The sequence below is a fragment of the Silene latifolia genome, chromosome 7 (assembly GCF_048544455.1).
Source record: "Silene latifolia isolate original U9 population chromosome 7, ASM4854445v1, whole genome shotgun sequence".
Classification (NCBI taxonomy): domain Eukaryota; kingdom Viridiplantae; phylum Streptophyta; class Magnoliopsida; order Caryophyllales; family Caryophyllaceae; genus Silene; species Silene latifolia.
Window position 1 is genome coordinate 12,990,851 of NC_133532.1, and position 25,893 is coordinate 13,016,743.

The 25,893-nt window shown below is 39.5% G+C and overlaps 2 protein-coding genes across 4 annotated transcripts in view; both read left to right on the plus strand.

Annotated features, from left to right (window-relative positions):
* The first annotated feature begins 1,576 nt into the window (after positions 1–1,576).
* Positions 1,577–7,752, plus strand: LOC141591776 (putative diphthine methyl ester synthase). 3 transcript variants are annotated; one of them, XM_074412226.1, is made up of 8 exons: positions 1,656–1,728; positions 3,419–3,451; positions 4,050–4,226; positions 5,299–5,423; positions 5,735–5,964; positions 7,049–7,088; positions 7,184–7,275; positions 7,369–7,752. In XM_074412226.1, exons 3-8 carry the CDS (start codon positions 4,077–4,079, stop codon positions 7,554–7,556), a joined length of 825 nt encoding a protein of 274 aa, XP_074268327.1. In that variant the 5' UTR covers positions 1,656–1,728; positions 3,419–3,451; positions 4,050–4,076; the 3' UTR covers positions 7,557–7,752. The 3 variants fall into 3 exon arrangements, with proteins under 3 accessions (XP_074268326.1, XP_074268327.1, XP_074268325.1); XM_074412225.1 differs by lacking the exon at positions 3,419–3,451 and having other exon boundaries at positions 1,577–1,728; XM_074412224.1 differs by lacking the exon at positions 1,656–1,728 and having other exon boundaries at positions 3,306–3,451.
* The window catches only part of LOC141591777 (putative diphthine methyl ester synthase), a 28,321-nt gene continuing 5,825 nt past the window's right edge, over positions 3,398–25,893 (plus strand). Inside the window, exon 1 of the mRNA XM_074412228.1 lies at positions 3,398–3,451. The gene's annotated coding sequence lies outside the window, so the exon portion shown is untranslated. The remainder of the gene's footprint in view (positions 3,452–25,893) is intronic.

Below are 25,893 nucleotides of genomic sequence, written 5' to 3' on the forward strand. Positions count from 1 at the left end.
TAAAAAAGATGCAGCTTGTTCTTTGCAATATTTATTCCCTCCCCTGTTTCTTCTCCTGCTCCACAAAACACCATAACTGTTGCATTTTTTAGGCAGTTCAACCCAATCGCACAACGCAACTCTTCCGCGTTGTCCCATGGTACGCTCAACATCGGCCATCCATGCCAATGAAATACCCAGCCACATGAAAGGATTAACCAACCAAACCATTCGACATTCACCATATATATTTAATACCCTCGAGTCTTGCTTGATTCACTAAAAATGAGTGACTACTTATTGGCTTCGATCTTCTAGAGTTCGTCGATGACTCATATTGATGCTCACAACCTACATCGACCGATGACTTTGACAAACCAGACACCACCACCACAAAGTCCTTAACGAACCAAGTGTTTTGGCCAACCACCTGAACAAAATATTTAACAGAACAAAAACACATTGTCATATTGTCGAAATTGACCTTGCACTTCATTCTATCTCACGCCCAACTTCCTACAATATTATTATGGCCACATGCCTTTTCTACCTCCATCATCTTATAAATGGACTCCAACTCTCAAATTGAACATTACTATAGAAGTCTCAAACTCTCATACCCTTTGGTTGTCTTTTTTACATCCTTGGTTAAATCTATATACTTCACTTAAACTTAATCCTAAACTCGTACTTTTTTTTTCATCATCAGATACGAAGGATTGAACATTGATGTATATATGGATTAATTTGATCAGTAAACAACTTGCTTTAATTATTTTAATAGGATATACACCTTGAGGGTGAGGGAAAGGGGGAGGAATGGATTTTTTTTTTATAAAGTAAAAATCTGTAGAATTTCCCCTCTTATCAAAATCAAAGGTTAATATAATACTCCTCATATATATTGGAGAAGTGTTACCTTTGGTTTGGATGAGAGGGAGTATTATTTACTGTGAGCCGTAGTAGATTTGGCGTTAAAAGTAATGGAACATGGCCTTAGGTACTTACCTGTATTGTTTCATAGTTTAGGTCCTTAACTGGAAAAAGATAGTTTAAATCCTTAATTTAGTGTTAACTCCTCTGTACACAGTATACAATTAAAGTGGATCAAGACACCTCAAACACAAAGTGATGACATTGGAGTTCAAACTCCCATCCCCTAGTAAAAAAACAACTAACAATCTCATATAAACCACTTTACTACTAAATATTAAAAATCATTGATTGGTGGGGGTTTAATTAAATCCCATGAACCCTCACTAAAAACGCCCCCTGCCTACAATCCTACATATCAACGTTCAATTAGTCTTGCTGAAGACGGGTCGGAGCAAGTGATGGGTAATGCCACTCACAAAATGGATAGGGGGGACAAGGTGGGGGCACCCCCATATGCTCCCCTCTCTCCTCTATTTGGATCATTTGTGAGAGGAAATGGTATCCGTCACTCCAAAGTGACGGATACTGCCGTCTTCAATGAGATTTTGGATTTTTGGGTGGAAAGTGAGGGCAGGTGAAAAAAAAAAAAAAAAAAAAAAAAAAAAAAAAAAAAAAAAACTAAGAAATAGAAGGAAAGACGCGATAGATACAGCAACTCAATAACACAAACTACACCAAATAAAACCAAGCCCTTAAAATCCCCAAATACAACCACCCACTCCCACTTGCCGCCTCACTCCTCGGCCGTCCACGGTCCACGCTCCACCGCCGGCCTCCCTCTCCGTCCACCTGCCGCCTCGCCTGCCTGTATTGGTAAGTTCCATTTTTCCCCAAATTCGATTATTGTTCATTTGATTGATTGAACATTGATTGGTAATTTTTAGATTGAATGATTTGGTCATTTTTGTCAAACCCTAAATCACTTCCTTACTTAGCAATTAATTTCGGTTAGGACACTTATTTGAGTTCCAAGAATTATTTGCGAAATAGTTTGAGTAGCCATTAGGGAGTTAAATAGTAGGTTCTGGTGAAGTTTTTGTGAACTGCAAGCCGACATAACCACCGATTATTTGGGTTGTCTGAAATGCATTTTTGTATCTTCTGGTGAAGTTTTTGTGAACTGCAAGCCAACATCACTACCGATTATTTGGGCTGTCTGAAATGAGTGTCAAGCTAATTTTATTAGTGTGAAAGGTCCTGAACTGCTGACCATGTGGTTTGGTGAGAGTGGCATTGTAAAGTTTAGGCCTATCCAACTGCCAGGTTAAATTTTTAGACCAATAAGTGGCGTGGATTAAGAAAACCATTATAAGAGGTGCAGAAGAAGACATGAGTGTGAGATGGTCCTTCCAACAATGTAGGATGTAAGTGCATAAGATCAGAACATACATATCAAATATCAGACACAAAAGGATCACAAAAGTATTGTGCAAAAAGTACTCAGTTGAGTAAAGTGTGTACCGCAAAAATAAACTACGTTAATTATTATGTATTGACGATATTAGAATTCTAATGTATAATGTTGTCCGTAATTTTTTTCTTAGTGTGCCACCCCTTTACTCAAATCTTGGATCCGCCCTTGGCTCACAGTCAAGTAATATTTGCAAATAACAGAAGAAAGTAAGTCAAGTCATGCATATCACTGATAGCAAGAAGACGCATAACGTATAACCATGTAAGAAAGAAATAAAGGTTGTGAATTCTAAAATCGTTAAATTATAGGCTAAAAATATGATATATATAATGAAATATGTAACGCTATTATAAAGATTTATGAAGGCTGAATGCTGCTAAATCGAAGTTTGAAGAACAAATTGCCCCTGCATGAAACAATAAACTATGTAAGGGTTTGTGAAGGGATTAATTATAGAAAGAAAACCAACAAATAAACATGAGTTAAAAATAATACATACTACATGGCGTAATAGCTAACTAATTAATGGAAAAAGGATAAGAACAAACCAAAGCAAGCATGCAATTGACGAAAATATATACACTACAATTATTAGGCACGAATTTGATCTAGACTCGGCTTCTAGAGGAATTTGATCTTTGATCATCACTATGTATTAGGATTATATTCTCATAAATTATTAGATCTACTCTTATTAGGATAATAATAACAATAATATTAAAAATTTATTTGTTTATAAATATTTAGAAGTTCATAAAAGTTGGACTCTCTAATATCGCTCAAAAAGTTTCTGCTTTATATATATGTATTGATTGATTGATTGATTTATTTCATTGTAATTTTAAGATATACTCCGTATTATAGAAAAATATATTAATGATGAGTTATGCAACTTTAAAGTAGTTTTAATTAATTGAAAATATATTTTAATACTAAATAGAGGTAGCCCGGGCGAAGCCGGGCACCCATACTAGTTCGTCTTAAATAAGAAATCGTGTTTTACTTACTTCACTACACACTCAAGCCTCAGTCTCAAACCCCGACTTGCTAGTCTCCATGTCCCCACGGACCACCCTCCGCCGCCAACAGTTGGTCAACCGCCATTGTTCTCCCTTGTTTAAGGTATAAACCCTAATTTTCATACTTGTAGGTCTAATTCGACTTCTTTTTTTGGTATATTTGCTGTGCGATTGTGTTTAATATAGTAATTTGATGATTGTAAACGCAATATGAAGAAATTTGTGACGAATATCAAGACTTTGAAGATGAATTTTGAATTTCTATGAATGTCAGGAATTTGAATAACTCGCTATTAGCTAGGAATGCTTTCAATTATTCGATTGCGTGAGTGTCTATGATGTGTGGAATTTGGATAAGTTGGTATTAGCTAGGAATGCTTTGGATTTGGATTATTGATTACGTGAATATGTATGATGTGTGGAATTTGGATAAGTTGGTATTAGCTAGTAATGCTTTGGATTATTCAATTACTCGAACATGTATGATGTGCGAAATTTGGATAAATTGGTATTATAGCTAGGAATGCTTTCTTTCGATTAGTTATTCTTCGCTCTTGGTTATTTTATATCCTCAGCCTCATGCGTGGATCTTTGATCAGACTCGTGTTATTGTTCTTGATTTCTAATCAATCAAACTTTGCAAACTAGATACCTCTATATTTTTCCTAATGTTTGTACCTTTGTCGTTTTAATAAATACAGAAGAGACAGCAAAAAAGCACAAAAAGAATGTTATACATTATAGGATTGGGGTTAGGAGATGAGAAGGACATTACTTTGAAAGGTTTAGAAGCTGTTCGTAAGTCCGACAAAGTCTACATTGAAGCTTATACTTCTCTTCTTTCGTTTGGCATCTCTTCTGATGGTCTTTCTAACTTGGTATGTTTCTTTTGTAATTGTCCTTTTTTTCCATCTAGAAAATCATTAGTTTTTGATTAAATTCTGCAAAAAGATTGTTTCTTTGGTATTTTTATCTGAGTTTTTTTTTTTCACTCCTAACTTTGTTTTGATTGATTCAGCAATTACCCATTTAGTTTTGTAAGCTGTTGTAATAATTTTTAAGGTTTCAGATTGATTAGCATCATTGGCTTTAGGGGTGATGTTCTGGCTTGTTTAGAATACTATAGGTTTTTTTTCTAGACTATAGAATGGTATTGGATCTCAATTTCTATATTGATCTCGTGTTGGTCATTGGGCTATTTATGTGGTCGATACGGTTTCAAAATGCGATATTGGCAATTTGGCACTTTCCTAGTTCATTATAATTATGTCTTAATGCGGCGCCTCGCTCAGATCTACTACCATGGACTATAGGGGACAAATCTATGTTGCTACGACACTTCTTATTTCCTCGCGTGCTTTTGTTCAATGCTCTACAGATATGGGTAGACACTTGGATACCTCATTTTAAGTTAAAAAGTAAGACATACATTCATAAAACACGGATTTGTGTTCTTTTTGAGTCTGATTAAGATAGTATCAAATTAGCTAATGTGTAGATGATCATCCTCTACTATGTTGGCATTTAGGTTTCTATTTCATGTAGAAGACTACAAGTCAATCCCTCTTTATTTTTTGTAACTGTTTTCATCAAAAGGTTATGGTTTTAGTTTGCTTGCACAAACATAATGCTATGGACAGATGGACTTATATGAATATAAACGTAGGCGATGAAATTTCCCTTGCATCAAGTAAGGCAGGGGGAATTTGAATATTTTAAGGTCTCTAAATGCTTCATATATGGATCAAACACTTACTTTTTAACCAATGGCAAGTGATTTTCTAGTGCAACTATGTTGTTGTATCATCAGAACAGGTCTAATGGTTTCTCTTTTATAGTGGCTCTTGTTTTCCCTGGTTTGCAATTCTATTTGCTGGGTCTTGTCAAAGTTGGTCACCCGTCTTACTCGAATCAGGTACTAATTGTGTACATTCTATCGATCTTTCTCAGGAAAAGTTGTATGGCAAGTCAGTAATTGTTGCAGATAGAGAAATGGTTGAGGAAAAAAGTGACGGAATGTTGTCTGAAGCTCGCCATTCAGACGTTTCTTTCCTTGTCGTTGGCGATCCCTTTGGGTATGTTTCTCATTTCCCTTTTCTTTTTATATCACTTGTAATGAACAATTTGACAGAACGGCATGCATTAGCTCTGAATCTTGATACATTGCGGTCTGAATAGTGCGGTGTTTGCTGTACATAAATGCGTGTATAAAAAAAATGTTTTGACAGTTCTTTTTGAACATTTTCAATGACGACAATATCTTGAAAGAGGATGTATTTGATTGTAATTGTTGCATCTCTTTTTGATGTGGAGAAACTTCTATGATAATTTCGTTTTTGAGGAAAAAGTCATTTGACTGATTCCCCAAAATCTGTGTGGATTACAGGGCCACGACACACTCGGATCTTGTGGTTCGGGCAAAACAAATGGAAGTTGAGGTTAAGGTAATTCACAATGCATCAGTGATGAATGCCATTGGAATATGTGGGTTACAGCTTTACCGTTACGGAGAAGCCATTTCTATTCCATTTTTCACGGAGACATGGAAACCAAACAGCTTCTATGGAAAGATTAAGAAAAACCGGGAGCTTGGTCTACACACTCTCTGTTTGTTAGGTGAGCTTGTATCTTTTACATGCCTTTTTTCTCCATCTCGTAAATACTATTCTTGAACTTGGATTTTGCATGCTCGTATTGTACTATTATTCGCCTTACTCGAACTAAGTACTCTAACAGGAGAATGAAATAATGACAATACACCTTCCGCATTACATATAGTTTAAGCTTAGTGAGTTTCTGTAAAATGTAGTTGTTTAGGACAGAACAGAGATCTTATTCTAAATCTCTTTATAAAAACAAGCTCTGTCTGCTGACTTTGATCCTTTCTCTGCTGAAGTGGCGTTATAAAGTAGCAATGAATATGGAAATATTGATGAAGTCGATAATCTTACCTGAGTATGTGAGAAGGATAGAAATAGCAGAAGGGGATATACCAAGAGATAAATGAGGAGAGGGACCGAGTGAAATCTTAACAAGAGAGAGTTTAATTTTTCATCGACAACAATCGAACATAATTCTTACATTTCCTGGTCCTCCTACCGTCCTACGTTTACCTAGGACAAGACAAAAGATGGCAAAACAGCACAATAACAGTCGGTAGGGAGCAATATATTTGAGGCATATGCTGAGGTGGCTGCGACTTATAATTTGGTTTGTATTGTGTGATTGAGCCTGATTTTGGTACAGCTTTTTTGTGACCTTGTTGCCGAATTGAGTTTGGGTAGGAGTTTCAAGTTTCAACCAATTCAAACCTTTACTTATGTTATTTGATAACAACTTCAACACCTCTTTGAGGTGTCAAGAACCCCCGGCCTTGAGTTGTGGATGTTTAGCCTCAACCTTACCCTTCCAAGCACATAATGAAGAGCGTAACTTATCCCAGGAGTCCATTGGGGTCTGAGTTCTCAGAACACAACCAAATTAAAATATAAATAACAAATTTGATTTTTTTTTTTTTCTCATGCAACCACTCAGTCTGAGGAAAAAACATCATGTGTGCTGATTGAGACATGGAATCAGTTGTTGGACTAAATTTGGTGATTGATTAAGTCTCGGAAGCATTACAATTTACAATTGTGTTTTATGATTTCTTGGTGTCTTTTTCTTTTTTCGTGACATTTACCTCTTTGTTAAATTGCAGATATAAAGGTGAAGGAACCGTCATTAGAATCTTTATGCAGGTAACTCTATGTTTTCAAATAACTATATCTTTGAATTTAGTTATGTTTAACAGAAACCTTTGTGTTAGCGTGTTCTCACTTGGAAGTACTTTCAGGGGGAAAAAGGTATATGAACCACCACGGTTTATGTCAATCGCAACTGCAATAGAACAACTCCTTGAAGTTGAGCAGACACTTGGAGAATCTGGTAGGGCTCGCAGCACAATATCATGTTTTTTCTTCTTTTGGAGTTTGTCATAAGGCTATATAAGGACCTTTTTTTTTTTTTTTTTTTTTGCAGCTTATAATGAAGATACAACTTGTGTGGGTTTCGCTCGGTTAGGAAGTGAGGACCAGATCATAGTCTCTGGTTCAATGAGGCAACTTCTTACTGTGGATTTCGGAGCTCCCCTACACTGTCTTACCATCGTTGGTGACACTCACCCTGTCGAGGATGAAATGCTGCGCTTCTATGCCATCAAAGAGTAAGTGCTTGAGTTAGGGCTAGAGCTAGACAAAGTGTTCTATACTGACAAGCTGGCACAGTCATTGAGATGTGAGGTCGGCTTTTGTATCTTGGCTTTGAAACCTGCAAGAAGAGAGAAAACTAGTTTGATTCTTATTGTTGAATTGAAATTATTTGGGACACTAGCAATTTTAGCCTACATTTTTGCAAACCTTGTAACCGATTCAGGAGTAATGGAGTATTGATCAACTAGTTTTGGAACCCGTGCAATCGAAAAATATTATCGAAGTAACAAAACTTAAGTGTTTTTTGAATTTAGTAAATTAATATAGAAAATTCAGTAAGCTTCTGAAAGACACCTACATTAATGAAATATAACTAATAAATAGTAAAAACTAACTAAAAAGAAAAAGATAAAAATAATAACTACCTCTTATGAGAGAGGTATATCACTAACATTAATGAGAGACCGTTTTTCTTAAGAATTTGTGTAGAAAACTTTACTTTGTCTACCTATGCACTTTTTATAAGTTTATATTGCTTAATTTTATTCGAAGTGCTCGACTTCTTTTTTCCCGACTTTTTAACTTATGAAAGGTGAAATTCTAAAAGTGGATATAAAATTACTGTATATCATCTATTTACTTACGCAATATACACTCATTGTTGTATGTTTTTTTCTTATCATATATATTGCCCCTCTTGTTTGTTGTCCTCTCAATTCTCTACATTCTTTCTCATTTCCTCTCCCATCCACTATCGCTTGGACGTCTGGAAGAAGCACCATTCGCCATTACTGACCCACTACCTTTAGACCCACCAGCAGACCCTCCATTGCAGGCTTGCAGCAACACCTCGAATCACGACGTCCCTTTCCGCCCTATCTCACCACATCAACTTAAGTGGTAAACTCCATATTGGTGCAATTGTCATTCTCGTACAGTAGATACACCTTTATACCACTTCTATCATTCTAAGTAGTGGCGGAGTCCGGATTTGAATTTAGGGATGAAAATTTTTATGGAGGACGAATGACTAATTTCATAAAGTATACTCGAAAATATTTAACTAAAAATTTTAGGGAGGACGAATGACTAATTTCGTAGTTTATTGTTTGATTTCTACTACTTATTTTCGAGGTTTTGCATTTGAAATTTCTGAGTTTCGCATATTTGTGCTTTAAATAATTAGGTTTTCCCATCTTTGAATTTCATTCTTGTTGTGGATATATTGTAGAAAATGACTTCAAAAATAATGGGGATACACTTACCTTGAGGATGACTTCTTCAAATAAATTTGGGGAAAATGAGAGAAGAGGGAATGAATGAATGAATGAATGAAGAGAAAGAAGGGCAAATAACTATGCTTAATAATATAAAATAGTCATGAAATTATTGTTATGCCGAAAAAAATTGAAAATTGACGGAAATATGGCCTAAATCCAATATTGGGTGCAAAATGTAAACTGAGGAATTATTTTGAGTGTAAAATATTAAAAAAAAATTAACGTGAGAATAAATGTAAAAAAGTGGATTAAGCGTAGGTGTAATTGATAATTTACTCTATATTTTATCTGTACCCGTGATTTATACCTATTTTATTATTTTTTTCTACGATATTTACTTTAAATTTTATTCCATATATGGTATCACAATAAATTTATTGTGAGTCCGTCTCTTAAGAAACCGACTCTATGATATACAAAGATCTAGCAAATTCACTAATATTGCAAAAATGATATTCTTATTCGTTTAAACGTACCTATGAGAAGCCAATTGTAATTACAATTTCGTCAATAAATATCACGTCTGTTACATACGGAGTACATTTTTTTGTTATTGATTGCATATTTTTTGCTTAAAAAGATTGGTATGTTGCCACTCCCAGACTATTCTTTTCCAAACATTTACATATCAAACGTGGACATCAATGTTGTCGATTTTGGCAATAGTTAGAATGTACTTAGCTTGTAAAGGGACAATAGTTAGTTGCTCGTCACCTTTTCTGTTTTCTAGATGATATATTACTCCCTTCGATTTTTAGGAATTACCCTATTTAATTGAAATATTCTTTAGAGATCTTAAAAAGTGAGGCAATTTCAAAGAATCGGTGGTAATAATAAGTATGAAAGTTATAACTCTTCACTCCCTTCGTCATTATTTCACCACTCCTTGTCTTTTTGTCTTTTATATTTTAAACTTCATTATTCGATAATAATTACTCAAAAATAACGTGATCTAATTATGTAGTATCAAAATCATCTTAACCCTACCGCCTTAACATTGAAGTATTTAACCCCATAACTTATTAATCCAAAGTAAGTTTATTTGCTGAAAAATGTATGTATTGATTGTTATCTTAACATTTTATTATAAACAAATTAAAAAAATTATGTCAAACCAACGACAAACAAACAAAATTCAAGAAACATTATTCACTCTGCTAAATTACTTAACCCTGATGCTTAGAAAAAATAGCAAAGAGTGTGAAATTGCATACCTACACGCCTACGTTGATCATGCTCTTGGAGTCTATAACATGTAAATAAAGATGATATCTAATTGTGCCTAAACAGAAGAAACCATGCTCACGTGATATTATGAGCAAGCAAAAGAAGAAGATATGGTGAATGGTTGATAAATAATGACAACGTACACATACAAAAATATTGAAATTTAGAATCTGTTATATATGGAATATTAGGGTAGATTGTTGAACGAATAAGATCATTTCTTTTGTTGTTGTAGATTTTGTGGAGCATATCAAGTAACTAAGCGTGGTTTGTTATTGTTGGAGTTAGTGTCCTCCACAATAGTGCGTTTACATAATAAATCTCATTAAAAGAATATAATCAGATATTTAATTATTTGATCATCGTCAGTTGATTAACTTAAATCGATAACGGTTGGCTGACTAGAGTTTGACGTTATTGCCGTGAGACGGCGGTGATCAACTGACTCCTTTCAGTCACACCTATAGGAACGAACCCCAATTGATAACTAATTAATTGTATGATATACAATTTATTTAGTCCCTTGATTTATTGACTAATAGATTAGTCGATTATTTTTAGAGAGATTTCGAGTTGCGAACTCGAGGAGCGGCAGTTATTATTTAATTATGCGATAATTTTATGAGATGAGTTTTAGTCAATTAAGTGTTAATTCACTAAATTGTACTAATTGATTAATGTGATTAATATTAGTACATAAATAATATGTGTAGCGGTACACGTATATTTACGGAGTGATTTGGACGAAATTAAATATACACGTATTTGTGCGACAAATAAAAGAACCAAAACGGACCCATAAATAGGACATTAGACCGTGTAAATGGAGTGTAGTGGATGATTACAAACATAATCATTACACTTTATTCTTCCACAAGTTATCTTATGTCTTTTGCATGTGATATGTAATTGAACATAAAATAAGACAATTTCTACACTCCACCAATTCCACACTCCACCGGTTTTCCCCTCCTATATACTCCATCTTATGTTCATTTTTCCATGAACTTGAACATCTTGCATGTGAACATTATTTTCTCTCTAAAAATAATAAAAGCCTTTACTAAGACTTGTTAGTAAATAAAAACAAATAATCACTAAGATTGTTACTATTATTTACATATTATCAAGGATTAATTTTACAAGTATATAGTTAATACTTGTAAGATTATTTTGGGTGTAGTTCTTGGGTGCAACTTGAAGGAGACTTTCTTTTTGAAGGTTTTTCTAGGAGTATCATCCATCTTTATTTAGCTGAATAACAAACTAGATATGTGATCTAGTTTGTGCCCATTTTTACCATAAAAATCAATGTAAGGAAATTGTTTTTCCTTAATCTTTATTTTTATGCTTTTATATTTGCATGAATGTTACATATATCACTAAATGAACATATTATGAGATAATTTGTTACTAATTAGAGAGTCTAATTAAAATTTATGATCTTTCAGTAATGCCATAATTATGGTAGTAAGTTAATAAAATTTACATTTAAACTTGAAAACTTGGATTGGTTGATTTGCATTTTAAATTTTAAATTAGGATAGAATCTTTTAAATTATACGGTTGACATGAATATGTTAATTTTAATATAGTAATAATAATTAGTGATTTCATATATGGCAAAATTTTAATATGAATACGAAAATTATGCTTATTTGACGGGATTACAAACATTGCCTTTCATAAATTAATGATTAATTAAAAATGAATTAAATGGAAAATAGGTTAGTGAAGTGTTAAATATGGAATAATTAAGGTGTGAATGACATGTGGCAGAAGTCATCTGCTTACGACACGTGGTAGATGGTTTCTACTTTAATATAATATATGATGATATGATTTGTCATAGAAGTGGAGCACTCCCTTTGTCACACTATTTTTTTTTTCTTTGTGGGGTTTGTTTAGGTCAAAGCTAAATAAATGATTGAGACACAGATAATATAATTTATCTATATGAGTTTTTGCTCACATTATTAATCTATAAAACTATATTAAAAGGGTAACCTTAAAAGGCCACGTAGACAAAGCCACATAGGCGAAGAAAAAGCCATGCGTGCATTACGATTGCCACATCTATAAATCTATATAATCTATACTGTATAGTTAAAAGGCAACTTAATACATTTAATTTTTTGCCATGTAGGATTACCATAATTAAATTCTATTAATTTATATTGTTAATATTAAGGCTACTTTAATAAATTTATTAAAATTCATTATAAGTTTTAGTAATATTTTTTTGTGTGGAAACCATAATTAAGATCATGATTTAAATTATAAAAATAAATTAAAAATTTAGTCTCATCATTTAAATCATTCAATAATTTCCAAATCCAATTCTAAATATGCTCCATTGGCTTTTTCTTGTCAAACAAGAATATTATTTGGAAGCATAAAATTAGCAAAATCTCTCTTTTTTCCTTACGGCTGCCTATATATAGTTACTCAACAATTAAAATTGAAATTATAATTCCTCACATCAAATCGTCATCAAACTACCATTACCATGGCTACAATAATGCAACAAAATTATTATTGCATCAAGGCTAGAGCTTCACGAATTACTCGTGAAATTGTCAATAACAATGGCGTTTCATGTTCGTCATGTAACGACACAAGCGTAATATTCATCGAGCTAAAGATTAAACTCAAACTCCAACTTCGTCTTACAAGTGGTAACCTAGCCTCACCCATCATCGTCAATTTCAAACAAAAAAAAAAAGACGATGGAAGTTACATATTATCTCGCGATATGCTCAAATCTGAAAATATTACTCCCTTTATATCCACTATTATATCCGACATCAGAACCAATGTTCCGTTTCCAATGTTCAAGGTTCAATAATGGGAGGACGAAAAGAGTAACCTAACCCTAGAGGGCCATGACCAACTAGTCGACATGGTCCTACAGGAAGCCCAATCAGCGGCTGACATGTGTCGTGTGATAGAATTATGATTGTAAGAATATTAGAGAGAATTGGTATTGATAGATGAAATAGAATTGTGATTACAATGTTTGTGCTAGCTTCCCTTATATAGTAGTATGGGAGAGCTAGGTTAAGCTTAACAAACTTGTAACAAACTATTACAACAACTTCTAAAAAACTTTTTGTGATTTCTAACTAACTTTTGTGTGTTTATATTCTAATACCCCCCTCAAGTTGGAGGGTGTATGGTACAAACCCAACTTGGATTGTAAGAGATGATGTTGAGGTCCTGAGAGAGCTTTTGTGAATAAATCAGCAGGCTGTTGTGTTGTAGGAAGATAGGATAGACTGATCAGACCTGCTGCCAGTTTCTCTCGAACAAAATGGCAGTCTAAATCAATATGTTTGGTGCGTTCGTGAAATACGGGATTCTTAGCTATGTGTATGGCTGCTTGACTGTCACATTTGATAGGAATTGTAGTTATATTAGGCACCTCCAATTCTGATAACAACCTGCTTAGCCAAGCTAACTCTGCTGTGATTCGTCTTAAGGACCTGTATTCAGCTTCTACTAAGGAGAGGGAAACCGTTTGCTGTTTCTTGGACTTCCAAGAAATCAAGGTGCTGCCCATGAAGACGAGAAACCCACTGACAGATCTCCTGGTTTCAGGACAAGAAGCCCAGTCAGCATCACAAAACCCAACTAAAGTATATGTGGATCTGTTATTTAGGAGTATTCCCTGAGCTGGATCTTTTGATAGGTATCTTAAGACATGCAATGCTGCTGTCCAGTGTGCCTCCTTGGGAAAAGCCATGAATTGACTGAGTAGTTATACTGCAAAGGCAATGTCTGCTCTTGTATGGGTAAGAAAATTAAGCTTGCCCACTTACTCTGCTGGAGCATCAAGTAGATTTCCTGAGTCAGCTGCTAGCTTTATTGTAGGATCTAAAATTAACTGGTTTACAATTCTGACAATCATAATCCTTTAGCAGTTCAGTGGCATACTTCTTTTGTGTGACTGCTATCCCATTTGGTAAATGAAGGAATTCCAAACCTAGGAAATAGTGAAGTTTCCCCAGATCCTTGATTTTGAAGGTGTCATCTAGAAATTGCTTTAGACTTGCCATTTCTTCAATATGATCACCAACAACTAATATGTCATTCACGTAGACAGCCAAGAAAACAACTTTGCCCTCATTCTTCTTACTGAACAAAGAATAATCATTTAATGATTGTTGGTAACCTCTGGATTTCAAAGCTTGACACAGTTTAACATTCCATTGCCTAGAAGTCTGCTTTAGACCATATAAACTCTTTTGTAGCTTACAAACCATCTGCTGCCCTTTGACCTTCAGTCCTTGAGGGACCTTCATATAGACCTCATCATCTAGGTCTCCATGCAAAAAAGCATTGTTGACATCCAATTGTGTCATTGACCAACCCTTCTTGACAGATACAGCTACTAAACTCCTGATTGTTGTCATCTTAACAACAGAAGGAAAAGTTTCAGTATAATCTATCCCTTCTCTTTGTGTGTATCCCTTCACTACCAGCCTGGCCTTGTATCTTTCTATACTACCATCAGCTTTATGCTTTACTCTGAAAACCCATTTACTTGCAATGGCATTCTTTCCTGCAGGCAAGGGTACAATGGACCAAGTGTTGTTGCTCTCTAATGCTTTGAATTCGGCTGTAATAGCTTCTTGCCACTCAGGAAATTTTGATGCCTCAGTATAACTCTTTGGCTCCTGAACTGGCATGATCTTATCTTGACCTAAGCTGTTGACAATGACAGAAAGACAAGCAGATACAGGAACACTGTGGTTCTCACATAGTGATGTTAAGGTATGACAGCAATACTCTGTCTGTGTGACAGCATTACAACTTTTATTTGGAAGTTTACAAACATATTGGTCTAGATAAGAAGGGATTCTAGACTGTCTTGTTGAACATCTAGTCTGAGCAACATGTTGGACATTGTCAAGGGAATTAGAGTGACTGTCATGATTATGATGATTCTCACCAGCAGGTGTGTCATTATTATTAGGATTCTCACCGGCAGGTGTGTTTGTCACAGTTCCAGTATCAGTAACAATTGGTTTATCAGTTGTGACAGGTAAATCATTAAGAACAACAGGTATAAAACTATCAGTAGCTTGTTTTACATAAGGAAATATGTCCTCATGGAATATGACATCTCTAGAGTCCAAAACTGTATGATTATCTAGATTGAGTACTTAACTGCCTTTTTACCAAAAGGGTATACTAAGAAAACACATTTAAAAGCTCTAGGGGAAAACTTGTCCCTGCCAGGCTTAGGTGTAGTAGCATAGGCTAGACAGCCAAAAGATTTCATGTGACTAAGATCAGGTTCTTTGCCAAAGAGAAGCTGATAAGGAGAGAAATTTTGTAAATACTTTGTAGGCAGTCTGTTGATAATGTAGGTTGCAGTTAAAATACAGTCTCCCCAATATTTAGTGGGTAAGTTTGATTGGAATTTTAATGCTCGTGCAGTTTCTAGCAAGTACTTGTGCTTTCTTTCTACTATACCATTCTGCTGAGGGGTGTGAAAACAAGAAGTCTGATGCACAATGCCATTATCAAGTAGATATTGAGAAGTCTCATTGCTAGTTCCTAATTCAAATGCATTGTATGATCTGATAATCTTCACCTTTTTTCCAAATTGTGTCTCAACCATTTTCAAGAAACTTTTAATCATAGGGAAAGCATTACTCTTGCTAGACAGTAAATGAGTCCAAGTGCATCTAGAAAAGTCATCCACTATAGTCAAGAAATATTTGTGACCATTATATGTTTGTGTGTGATATGGTCCCCATAAATCTATGTGAATGAGCTCAAAAGATTCAAGAGAATAAGAAGAACTATTGGCAAAAGATAATCTATGTTGCCTAGCTTTAGCACAAATTTCACAAGATAAAAGTTCTTTCTCTTTATTGACAGAGGCATACAAGTTCAAATGTTTCAACTTGTAAAGAGGCAAATGACCTAATCTGTTGTGCCAAGTATTACAAGAAATATTACTGGTAACTGAATTAATAGAAGTGTTCACATTATTAGGACTATTTGAGAAACTAGTGACAGATTGTCTTTTTGCAGTTGAAGCAGTATTATTATAGAGCAAGTACATATCATTGCTGTTATGGCCAAGGATCAAGGGCTTCTGGGATTAGTCCTGCAGATAACAAACAGTAGGAGTAAAACTCATTACTGATCCTAATTGTTTGTTTAATTTACTGATGGATAACAGATTAAAATGGAAACAAGGCACAAACAAAACATTTTGCAAGACAATTTCAGGAGTTATTCTCACAGAGCCTACAATATCAATCTTAACTATCTGACCATTAGGCAAAGAAATAGTATATGGCTTAGAAAGACACTGCACATTATCAAACAAGTCTTTATTGGCACACATGTGATCACTGGCTCCAGTATCTAATATCCATGTATGTGCATATGATCTGTTATGTATAACAGAAGGTAAAGGGTTAAAAGTTGTACCTGCAAAGTTAACAGATGTAGTAGCATTATCATCAGAATTATTTGATGGCGCTGTTAGAGAAGTATTGTCAGTGTTGTTAGGACCAGAAAGTTCCAAACCCTGATAACTGCTTTGTCCACTGCTTTGCCCCTGAAAAGCATTACCAGCAAATCTGCGATTCCTATTGATCAGATGATAACAGTTCTCAACATTGTGTCCATGCTTCTTGCAATATTTGCAGAACAGAAGAGGCTTGTCATCTGGAACAGCAACACGGTGTCCATGCTTGATGCGAAATTGCGGAAGCGGAATAACAGAAAAATAAAAGAAAAGGGATATTTGCCTTGAATTCATGGGTAGAATTCAAGTCAATGGGATATTTACTCGGTGCTAGACCTATAACACGAGTAATGGGTGAGAATACTCAAGACCTATTGAATATTACTCGGGTTAAAGCTTGATCGCGTCAAACTCTAACGATTTTTGGCATGTAAACTACATACTCAAAATAACAAAAACACAAGTTTTTTTCTTTTCTTAATCTTTCATATATTTCTGGTTGATTATTATTATTATGAAAACTCATGGCCTTATATAGGCAGCCATAACCGAAACTCCTAGTCTAGTGAAGGGTTGCCATCAATCCTTCACTTATTACAACCATAAAAACAAATAAAAAAATGAAAGGTCTAACACTAATGAGTTTATTGACTACACAACCAAATTTTAGGTAAATAAATTAAACATATTATTAGCTAGTAAATAAGATAAAAATATTTGTAATGATGGACCGTGTAGCCGCTTGCAAAGGACCGTGTAATAGCTCTTTTCGGGTCGTGTCCGTACTCGCATCATCCGCCCTTTCTTCAAAAAGAATCGTCCCGATTCTTGAACCTATGATATGGGTTATCAAAAGCCGATCAACCCTCGAACTACCTCGCTCGAGTTTAACCTTTGAATTCCAATCGCAATCGGAAATTCAACCAACATCTTGACTTTGACATGCCTTAAGACCGCTTGGGACTTGATTTTTTTTTTTTTTTCTCACGGATGAACAGTGACACGGCTCGTGAACAGTAGTTTTTTTTTTTTTTTTTTTTTTTTTTTGTTGTTGTCTCCGTCGCGCCTTGAATAACAAATTATTAGAAACTTGTTCCCGAGATGCAAAACCGATTAACCCTCAAACTACCTGTTCAAGTTTAACCTTTGAACTCCAATCGCAATCGGAAATTCAACTAAAAATTGGCTTTGACACGACTAAGACCGTCTCGATTATAGAAAATCAAGAGCCGAAGCTCTGATACCACTTATGACGCGAATTGGGCAGCGGAGTTTATATGATGTGAATGCGGAAGCGGAATTTATTGAATCGAGCAGTCTTTGATGACTCATCGATTGTCGAAATTGATAAAAGGTAATTTTTATGTGTTTTTTTATATGTGAATGAAACAAGAAATAAAGGATATTTGTTTCGAATTATGTGAATAAATCGAACCAATGGGATATTTGCTATTGTTAGACCTATAACAATAACAATGGGGACCAAACTCAAGACCTATTGAGAATGATCGTGAATTTACTCAAAACGCGTTGAATAAAAACAGAGGATTGGCCGCATCCATTTTCAACTCAAAACAAGTTTTTCTAAATAATAAAGAGTAACCGGATATTTATCAAACTAGACCTATAGCTTGATAATGGGTGATTGTATTCAAGACCTATTGAATACGAATCGGGTTAAAGTTTGAAAACACGTCAAACAATAACAAGGGTGAATCGAACGCGTCAATTCAAAGTACAATCGAACGTTATTAAAACGATACAATTGAAACAATATTCTGATTTCTTGTTAATTCATTTTCTAGTGATTTTCTTAGCAAATAATGGCTATAAATAGCCAAAGAAATTAGCCTTAATAGGCGTTACAAACAACTGAAAAGCTAGCAATCAACTAGCTAATTAAGGATATTAAAACTAGGTAATTACTACTACTAAATAAATTACCAAATAAACCTAATAACTAAAAATAAAATAAGCTGAACGTCTGGCCATTACCAACCCATCCCCATTACTACGCACCCACTAATGAAGCCGTAATTACGAAAACCGAATTGAAGATCGTTTGTATTTTACGAGCAATATTTTCGTACCATCCAATGAAGCTCACACGTTCAATGAAAGCTCGAAATACATTTAATTATTCTCGAGAATGATTAAACTGATTTCCGAATTTCAATGAACTCGTTCCTTCATTGACCCACAGCCCACTCGTATCATACTCCCTTTCTTCAAAAAGAATCGTCCCGATTCTTAGACCATCCAATTCCACCAGGATCGAATACAAAGTTCAGAAACTTAGATGCACATTCGTCAATGACGAACGAAGATGAATTCGAACAAGGTGATGAAGTATCCTTGAATTCATCATCTGCAAGATTGCTTCGATGTAATTCCTTGCTTGGCAATGGAGCACCTGGTATCAAGTCTACTTGGTACCCTATTCCACGAAAAGTAGATACACCTCGTGACAAATCACTCGGAAAAATATCAGCCAATCCACGCAATAAGGGTTGAACCAAGGCGTTATTATTTCGGGCAGGACTCTCCACATGCTTACCAGTAGCGATTAGAGCATAAACTCGCTCTCCATTGCTCAAGACCTGCTCATTATATTCATCGAATATAGGTGGCAAATCGAAGTTTAAGGCAGAATCGATCTCCACTGAAAGTTCTTCAGAAAAACACGAATTCTTCTCGTAGTGCCCCATCTGTTTTGCCAACATATGTTGACTTGGTCAGCGGGTGCAGAATATGCCTCATCAATTTGCCCCTAGCGTAGTCTATGCCGTGGTACGGACCTTCGATGAGTGTTGAGCGTATTCTGCGTAAGTAAAAATTTTTCTGCCCCGGCTTCTTCTACCTCGGCTTGGTTCTGCTTAGGCCGTACCATATCCCCCCTCCACATGGATGTGTAATGGACATCAGATGTGGAAAAGAAAGTGGCGCTGGCCGAGACCGAGGTTGTGAGTGCCGTGTGCTTTTGATTGCCCCCAGCCGGTGCTGCCAAGCTTGGTTGAATCAGCGGGCCGTTTGGCAAGTAGATACCAAGGGGTGTGTTGAAGAAGATACGTCGATTGGCATTCTGTCAAGGAGCGTGTTTGAAGAAGATACGTAACTGTTTGTCGATTGACCTTCCATGGCTGCATGCTTGACATGTGTCTCGTTGCTGATTGGTTGACGCTTCATGGGCTTTGCCCTGATTGGTCGGATTGAGTGGGCTTTGCCCTATAAATAGGAGAGTTAGCCCCTGAATTTGGCCTTCCAAATTCATTTTCTAAAAAAAATTCTTCTTTCTAGCCCTCTTTTACGAAACTTCTCTCTAGCTTTCAGAATCGTTACGCCGGCGTAGCACTTTTTCTTCAAGGTAAACAAACAAATTTTCAACTTTTAATTGTTAAGTTTTTTGTTGTGAACATGTCTTCTGCTGATGTCGGTCCTAGTAACCGGGCGCCGGGGTTCCCGTCGCGTCTTGATGAGGAGGAGATACTAGACGCCATCCCGATAAGGTGCAGGGGCCCTAGGTCTCCTTCTCCGAAGTTGATCCAAAAGCTTTGGAGGATTGGGAGGATGATGATGATGTTGATGATGACGATGATGATCTTTGAAAGGGCTCATCCTAATGAGGAGAGGCCGTACGTCATGGATCACGGCGACGCTGTAAGGTCCGCCCGACCGCGCTTGGACCCACAAATTTGCCAACATTACGGTCCGCGTTTTCGAACGTCACTTCTCCTTCGGCGGGGAGTATAGTATTGTAATTCCCGAGGAAGGTCGGCGTTCTGTTGCCCTCCTCCGGCCGCATCGGCGTATACATCGGACACCTTGAGTATGGGCTCCGGTTTCCTCCGAATGAACACGTTATGGCCATAATTAAAGCCATGAACGTCGCCGTGGCCCAACTGCACCCGTTGGCCATTAGGACTATAGTCGGCTTTGTGTGGCTTTGCCTTTTCAAGGGGAGGTCCGACGGTGAACTTATTCGCCGGATTCATTGTCTTCGGCCGTCGGCCCTGGTCGCGTTGGGTGGTACGGCGTGCGGACGGAGCGGGTTACGTCTCCGTTGATAAGCTTTCTTCTGTAAGGACCGGAAAGATCGGTGGGTGTACGTTGAGGTTCCGGAGGATTACCCATCGCCCGGTCCTTAAAGACCAAGTCAATTTGCGGTGCGAGACTAAGGCGGAGCATGACAAATGGGTCTCCTGGAGTAAGCTTAAGATGGACGCCTTGACAAGGTCCTTCTTAATGCAGATGAGAAGCGGGCGATGAGGTCGTTTGAGGCGGAGAAGAATGGGATGCCGAAGGATGGATTCCCGACGCAGATCATTCTCCAGGATGAGCCTTTCTGCCACGTCGGCCTCATACCGGCCCTCGAACGGGGTGAGTGGGGTCGGTGTGAGGCCCATCTCTCGCTTTTAATGTTTCATTATTTGAACTTTGATTTATTTCTTTCACTTGATGTTGCTTCGTTTCCTTTGCAGATCATTTTGGCCGGACTGTCGGAGGATATCCTTAGGAGAATGGGGCTTGCCAAGGACAAGTCGATTGTTGATATGCATCCTAAGGCCCTGGCTCGTGATCGCGAACGCCGCCGAATGATCTCATGGATCGGCAGAGAAGGGCTTAAATGTGGCGGCGGCCCAGGCAAAGGTTGCGGTAACATGCGTCGTGCGAACGCGGAAAACAAAGTCTTCGGCGGCGGCGTCGACATCGATTCCACCTCCCATCCCTTCATCCCAGAAAGAGACGGTGGAGGTCGTTGATATTACCGCCGAGGAGGTGGTCACCTTGGCGATGGAAACCCTCTCTTCCGTAAGAGGAAAGAGCCTCGCCGCTGGCGATGCTTCTGCTGCTCTGCTGCCGGCGAAGAAATGCGAACTCCGACCAAGAAGGCCAAGCATGGTACAGATCTATCCTGTGGCTCAGACTTAGCCGGTTCATTAGGCGTTCTGACGATGACAAGGCTCTCGGGTATGTCCATGTATGTTGACACGGATGCTTTAATTGAATTTTTGTAGATCAACCGTCGTCGTCTCACCGGCACGCTTTTGAACGGCGTCTTGAGAAGAAAATCGCGCAAGTGGTCAAGATGCCACCGTTGTCACCTCCTTCCCGAAGCCTACCCCTTCCGATTAAGTCGGAGGGCCTAAGTTTGGCCAGGTTCTTTGTCGAAGTGGGCCGATACGGCGGTGCTCTTATTGTGGAGCAAGAGAAGGACATTCTTGAAGCCGCCCCCACAGCTCGAGCGGCTCAGCTTGAACTCGACCAGCTGCGAACAAGGAAGCTGAGAGGGCCAAGGCGAGGTGAAGAGGCGTCCGTCTTGAGAAAAAAAACTCGGGAGGACGAACAGCGATCCTCCCGAGAGAGCAAAGGCCGAGGCTGCGAAAGTGCGGCCGAAGTCGCTAAGCTGCTAGAGGGGCGTGACCACCTTCAGAAAGTCGCCGACTTTAATGCTAAGCAGAGGGAGGAATGGAGGTCCAGGTTTCAGGCCCAGGGGAAGGTGGTTCGGAATAAGGATGTTATCATCGCCCAAAGGGAGGAGGACATTGAGATGCTCCAACGCGAGATTCTTCCTAACATGTGTGTTCAATACCGGGACCTGGCCGAGGAAGCCGGCAGGGAAGTGATTGGGGAGCTCTTTCCTCTTGATGGCTCCTTTCCGTGGCCAAAATTTGACGAGATGCTTGATGACAAGCTTGAAGCTAAGGAGAAGGCCGCGGAGGAGGAGGCAAGGGTGAAGAAGGAAGAAGAGGTGGCCGCGGAGAAGGCAGCCCTTGCTGAGAAGGCTAAGGCGGCCAAGGAGGAAGCCGAGAGGATGAAGGCGGTGAGGCCGCCGAGGCCGAGGCCGCCAAGAAAGCCGAGGTCGAGACCGAGGCCGCAAGGAAGCCGAGGCCGCCAAGATGACTTCACGGGTCGCCCACCAAAGACGATCTTTGCGCGTTGCGATGGGCGAGCAACAGCATAGGGAGACGGGCGGTCGTCACCAGGCTCACCGGCATCTCGGATAGCCAACTGCTCGGGGCCAATTATTAAGCCTTTCCTCCCTGCCATCTTTTGGCGCTTCAAATGATATGTCTGTAACCTTTTGCTTTTCTTTTCCTTGTATTTTGTAAAACTTTGGTAGGTTGTGTTTTGGCTTATCCCTATGGGGACGGCCGTCGTCTGTATTCTCCTTACTTGTGATCATTTTTTAATAAAGCTTGTTTATTGGCCCCCGGCTTGGCCGGGTTTTGATCACAATCCTTCACTTGTCTTCTTGCGTTATTAATTGAGCGCTTTCTCGTTTTTACCTTCGGCCTGGCCGAGGCAGCTAGAATGCGTATCTCAACTGTGTTTAACGTCTTTTTCTTTAAACATGTTAGCATGTTGGTCGCTTCCTCTTTCACTCTCGGTCTGGCCGAGGCGTCCGATTTGCGTTTCCAACCGCCGTTGTAAACATGTTAGCGTATCGACCGTTGTGTCCCCTGCCAGGCCTTCGTTTGGCCGAGGCGGCTAGAGGTTACGGCTCGACAGCGTTCGTATCTGTAGACATATTGATCGCTTCCTCTGCCAGGCCTTCGGTTGGCCGAGGCGGCTAGAATTGCGTCTCAACTGTGCTTATACGTTCCTAAGGCATGTTGGTCGCTTTCGCGAGTATCAACTGCGCTGGTTGTGACTGCCGTGGCGTCTACTTCTTGGGATGACTGCCCGGCTTGGGCCGTGGCGTCTACCTCTATATGACTACGGGGGGGAATATGCACTTTGATGGAAAACTTGGATAATCCTTTATTAGGCATAAACACGCGCCGGGGTGCCAACAGTTGTTTTGGACACCTCCGCCGCTATACAAAGTATTTCCTGAGATTGTCGGTGTTCCAATGGCTCATCAAAGGCACACCCTCCATGTCTGCACATCCCGGTATGTACAGCCTCATTTCTTCAACCACTTTGTAGGGACCCTCCCGATTAGCGTCAATTTACCATGAATGTTTCCTTTGTTGGCGGCGGCCGACTTTCTTAGGACTAGGTCCCCTACTTTTAAGTCCCTTTTGTGGACTCTTCGGTTGTAGGCTCTTCTCATTCGGTTTTGGTATCTTTGCCAAGTTGAGGCGTCTTTGCATCTCGGCTTTCTTCGACCAGTGTCTAGGGAGGCTCTTAGTCCTTCCTCATTTTCAAGGGTTAAAGGTGGCCGTTACGAATGTGGGCACGTTGCTTCAATTGCGGGGATCCTTCGGACCCGTAGACTAAGTGGAATGGACTGTACCCGTTGCTTCTTTCTCCGTGGTCCGGAGGGACCACAGGACGCCGGGTAGTTCATCGGCCCATCTTCCCTTTAGGTTTTATTTGTCTTCTTGGACAGTTGAGGATTGTTTTATTGGCCGCCTCCTCACTTTGTCCGTTGCTCTGTGGGTGGCAGACGGAGGAGTATGCAAATTTGATACCAAATTCCTCCAACAGATTCATTATTGTGTCACTCCAAAACTCTCGGCCGTGGTCAAATACCATGACTTGGGGTAACCCAAAACGAGTTATGACATTTTCCCAGATTACCTTTCTTACGGCCGCCGTGGTCTTGGCAGGTACCGCTACAGCTTCAACCCATTTGGTGAAGTAGTCAACGGCGACAATCAAATACTTTCTTCCTCCGGATGCCGTTGGGAACGGCCCTAGTAGATCCATCCCCCACTGTGCAAAAGGAAGGGGACTAAGTACCGGCTGCAGGTCTCTGGAAGGTGCATGTATCATCGGAGCATGCATTTGACACCAGGTGTAGGAGAGCGGCTCTGAATTTTGGCTCCAGGTTGACACCGACAGTTACGGTGCGCCCTGGGTCAATTTCCACTTCTTCGGTCTCGGCTCCTTCGACCATGCCGACGGTTGCATCCATGAGGTCGCCCTCCTGTTGTAGGGATGGGCTCTTCCCTTCTCTCACTTCTTCGCCACTTTGAGGGATTGCATGTTGCACCCTCGGCAGATATCGGATGTTGACCACTTCGTCTTTCTCATCCTTTGAGACGAGTTTATGCACTTCCCCCGGTCCGAGACATACATCGTTGTCGGGGCCGGATGGACATTCTTCGCATCGGCCTCGCTCGAGTGACTCGGCCTATGAGAACGTTGTAGGCGGACGAGCCGTCAATGACCACGAACTCAGACGGGACGTTCTTAGCCGCATTCCCTCGCCGAACATCACCTGGCGGCTGATTGACCCTGGGGGTACCAGCCGGCCCCGGAAAAATCGACAACGGATTGGTGCGGGGGCTTAGGTCCTCAACCTTCGACCGAGGTTGAGAAAGCACTCCCGAACATGATGTTTGTGTAGGCGCTGTGTCAATCGGCACCTCTTGACCAGGTGGTTGGATATGTCCAAGTGGACTACAAGTGGGTCGTTGTGAGGGGCGATGACTCCCTCGTAGTCCTTCTTTCCAATAGTCATATCGGGGATGTTGGAAGCGGGGATCGTTGTTTTGGGCACAAATTTGATGGCCCGATCTGACTCGTTCAGTGCCGTTTGTGCCCATGAGCGGACCCACCGTTCTCGTTGCCCCGATGACAACATGGATTACTCCTATCCGTTCAAAGACGGATTTCTTATTTGAGCCGCAAGCATCGTCTTTTGGCCTTTGGCAACATATTTGCCGAGGCTCCCCTTCCGGATCAGCTCTTCAATGGCATTCTTCGGATGCGGCGAGTTGTCGATTAAGTGGCGGTGTGGCCATGGTACTCACGATCTTGGATCGTGTCACCGTCCCCCTCGCCTTGGGAGGCCTTTCCACTTCGACCCTCGTTCTTGCTCGGGCGAAGACCTCGGCAGATACGACCAAGGGGGTGTGGCCATTGAACCGCTTTTGGTAGTACGGTCTGAACTCCCCGGCGCCCGCCGAGTTCTCGTTTCATTTCTGGCGGATCGTCGACCGTGACCCATTATTGTCACGGCGTCCTTCATCCGGGTTGTCCTCCCGGCGGCTCTTTCTCTCTGAGTGTGCGGCCTCGTTGGGCCTACCCGGGTTTTGTGGTAGTCCTCCACCTTTATGGCTGGTCGGCCATCTTCTGGCGGAGTCTAGGTTCAGGCCGCCGCACTTGATGAGCTCATTTTTTAAGTCTCCTCTCGGGAGGCCTTTCATCGCATGCGAAGGCCGCCGTTCATTGTTCGACTCACGAATCTGCCGAACCTTGGCGTCGAACCTCTTCACATAACTCCGGAGAGACTCGCCTCCCTCCTGTCTGATAGTCAGGAGGTCCGATGTCTCGACGGCCCTCCTCTTGTTGCAAGAATACTGGGCCAAAAATGTGTCCCTTAGGTCGGAATAACAGTATATCGACCCATCGGGTAGCCCCTTGTACCAACTTTGTGCCATCCCATGCAGGGTCGTTGGGA